This window comes from Limulus polyphemus, unplaced genomic scaffold (assembly GCF_000517525.1).
Source record: "Limulus polyphemus unplaced genomic scaffold, Limulus_polyphemus-2.1.2 Scaffold8935, whole genome shotgun sequence".
NCBI lineage: Eukaryota > Metazoa > Arthropoda > Merostomata > Xiphosura > Limulidae > Limulus > Limulus polyphemus.
Genome location: NW_013674545.1, coordinates 1 through 2,690, shown reverse-complemented (window position 1 = coordinate 2,690; position 2,690 = coordinate 1). Strand labels below are relative to the sequence as shown.

The following is a 2,690-nucleotide window of genomic DNA, read 5'->3' as shown; positions in this document are numbered from 1 at the left end:
TGATCTAAGTAAGAGTTTTTTTTCTTTCTTCCCGATTGGTAAAAAATTCTTATGTGGTAGAAAAAAATGAATATTATTTTCGAAATCTGTGTAGCTGAATTATGGAACAACTTTTATGAAGTTGAAATTTGTAGGCCTGAACAGTAAGTAAACAAGATCACAATCATTTATCAGGTGATCTTTTTGTCAAAGATATTTTTTTATAGGTTCCTTACTCACAAGAATTAACCAACTAAATACTCCAACTTATTTTTGTATGGATTCCACTCGTTGTCTTGGTTGTTTTTGTGTGGATTCTACTTGTTGTCCTGGTTGTTTTTGTATGGATTTCAGTTGTTGTCTTAGTTGTTTTTGTATGGATTCCACTCGTTGTCCTGGTTGTTTTTGTATGGATTCCACTCATTGTCCTTGTTGTTTTTTATGGATTTCATTCTTGTCCTGGTTGTTTTTGTATGGATTCCATTCGTTGTCCAGGTTGTTTTTGTATGGATTCCACTCGTTGTCCTGGTTGTTTTTGTATGGATTCCACTCGTTGTCCTGTCTGTTTTTGTATGGATTCCACTCGTTGTCCTGTCTGTTTTTGTATGGATTCCACTCGTTGTCCTGTCTGTTTTTGTATGGATTCCACTCGTTGTCCTGGTTGTTTTGTATGGATTCCACTCGTTGTCCTGGTTGTTTTTGTATGGATTCCACTCGTTGTCCTGGTTGTTTTTGTATGGATTCCACTCGTTGTCCTGGTTGTCACTTAATGCTATTGAAAAAAAGTTTTGAGTAGAATTTACAAACTGTATGTTTAGTGAAATTCATGAATCGACTGTGAGGCACACAACTGATGAATCAATGTCTAATCATAATCCTCAGTGGTAAGATGTAGGGATTATAATGGTAAAATTTGGGGTTTGATCCTTGCAGTGGGCCCAGCTCAGATAAATCATTGTGCATTTTTGTGCTGAATAAAAAAATAATGTGAAAATTACTGGTGTTAGTTTTCTTTGGTTTATGACATGAAGTATTTCTAGTGAGGCCCGGCATAGGCTGGTGGTTAGGGTGCTTGACTTGCAATCTGTGGGTTGAGGGATCAAAACCTGTTCCTGATTCCTTGGTAAAGAGTAGCTCAAGAATTGGTGGTGGATGGTGTTGAATAGCTGCCTTCCCTGTAGTCTATCACTTCGAAATTAGAGACAGCTAGCTCAGATAGTTCTCAAATAACTTTATGTGAAATTCAACAAACAAACATTTTTTTAGTGAATTTATTTAAGTTTCATTTCAGATCTTATCTATAAACTTAGCTTTCTTTCACTCAAGAATTATTGGTAATTACTACATGCAATTTAAACACCCTTTTTTTTATTCTGTTTTTACTTACAATGATTAGTCAAAGCAATAACTTTTGAGTAGATCAGATTGGTATCTTTGTTTTTAGTTTTTAAAATGCTATTGATAAAGAATGATAATGCTGTTTTTCTTGTAATCAATAAGGTAGCTTTGTGGCTCATAACTTTTTGGTCATTCGCCAATAACTACCATTATTGTAAAATGACTTAAGATCCATCTTTTGTGTGACTATTTATAGCAGTAAGTCTCATTGTTGCAAGTAAAGTTAAAAGTTGTTGAGATAAAAATCTCTCGTTCATCAGGTAGGTTGTCAAATTTTACGGTACCTAACATTAATAAGCGAATTCTGTCTGTGGTAAATAAGAAGTAATACAACCGTATTTTATGTCGCCATATATTTATAGTTCAATAGAGAAGACTAAATGCAGAACAATGTTCCCACTGAAGGTGATGTGTTGAAACAGTTTTTCGTTTGACACCTTTAATATTCTTAGTAAACAAACAAGTCTTTCTGCAGATGTAATGGAGAGTTCCTGGCAGTTGTGTCCTGAGAATGGTCAAAAAATGAGACAGGTTACCTACACTATAGCTCTGAACCATTCCATGGCAAAGAATGCTCAAACTACAGAAACACAGGTATGTTTCACAGCTTTTATACATTAGTTCTTGTTAGATTGTACCACTCCTGATACTGATGTCATAACCTTAGTTCTCGTTAGATTATACCACTCCTGATACTGATGTTAGTTCTCCTTAGATTGTACCACTCCTGATACTGACATCATAACCTTAGTTCTCATCAGATTGTACCACTCCTGATACTGATGTCATAACCTTAGTTCTCATTAGATTGTACCACTCCTGACACTGATGTCATAACCTTAGTTCTCGTTAGATTGTACCACTCCTGATACTGATGTCATAACCTTAGTTCTCGTTAGATTATACCACTCCTGATACTGATGTTAGTTCTCCTTAGATAGCTCTGAACCATTTCATGGAAAAGAATGCTCAAACTACAGAAACACAGGTATGTTTCACAGCTTTTATACTTTAGTTCTTATTAGATTGTACCACTCCTGATACTGATGTTAGTTCTCCTTAGATAGCTCTGAACCATTCCATGGCAAAGAATGCTCAAACTACAGAAACACAGGTATGTTTCACAGCTTTTATACTTTAGTTCTTGTTAGATTGTACCACTCCTGATACTGATGTCATAACCTTAGTTCTCTTTAGATTATACCACTCCTGATACAGATGTCATAACCTTAGTTCTCGTTAGATTGTACCACTCCTGATACAGATGTCATAACCTTAGTTCTCCTTAGATTATACCACTCCTGATACTGATG

At 35.4% G+C, this 2,690-nt stretch overlaps 1 protein-coding gene across 8 annotated transcripts in view; it reads left to right on the top strand.

The window, feature by feature from the left end:
• Window positions 1–2,680, top strand: part of LOC106475651 — a 10,068-nt gene extending 7,388 nt beyond the window's left edge. For 6 of the 8 annotated variants that reach the window (XM_022379713.1, XM_022379709.1, XM_022379711.1 and 3 more), the window contains exons 5-6: window positions 1,853–1,971; window positions 2,441–2,680. In XM_022379713.1, coding sequence (XP_022235421.1) covers window positions 1,853–1,971; window positions 2,441–2,518 — 197 coding nt within the window. In that variant the 3' untranslated portion in view covers window positions 2,519–2,680. Of the gene's footprint in view, window positions 1–1,852; window positions 1,972–2,318 lie in introns of all 8 variants that reach the window. The other 2 variants (XM_022379714.1, XM_022379715.1) reach the window with 2 other exon arrangements.
• Window positions 2,681–2,690: the final 10 nt, after the last annotated feature.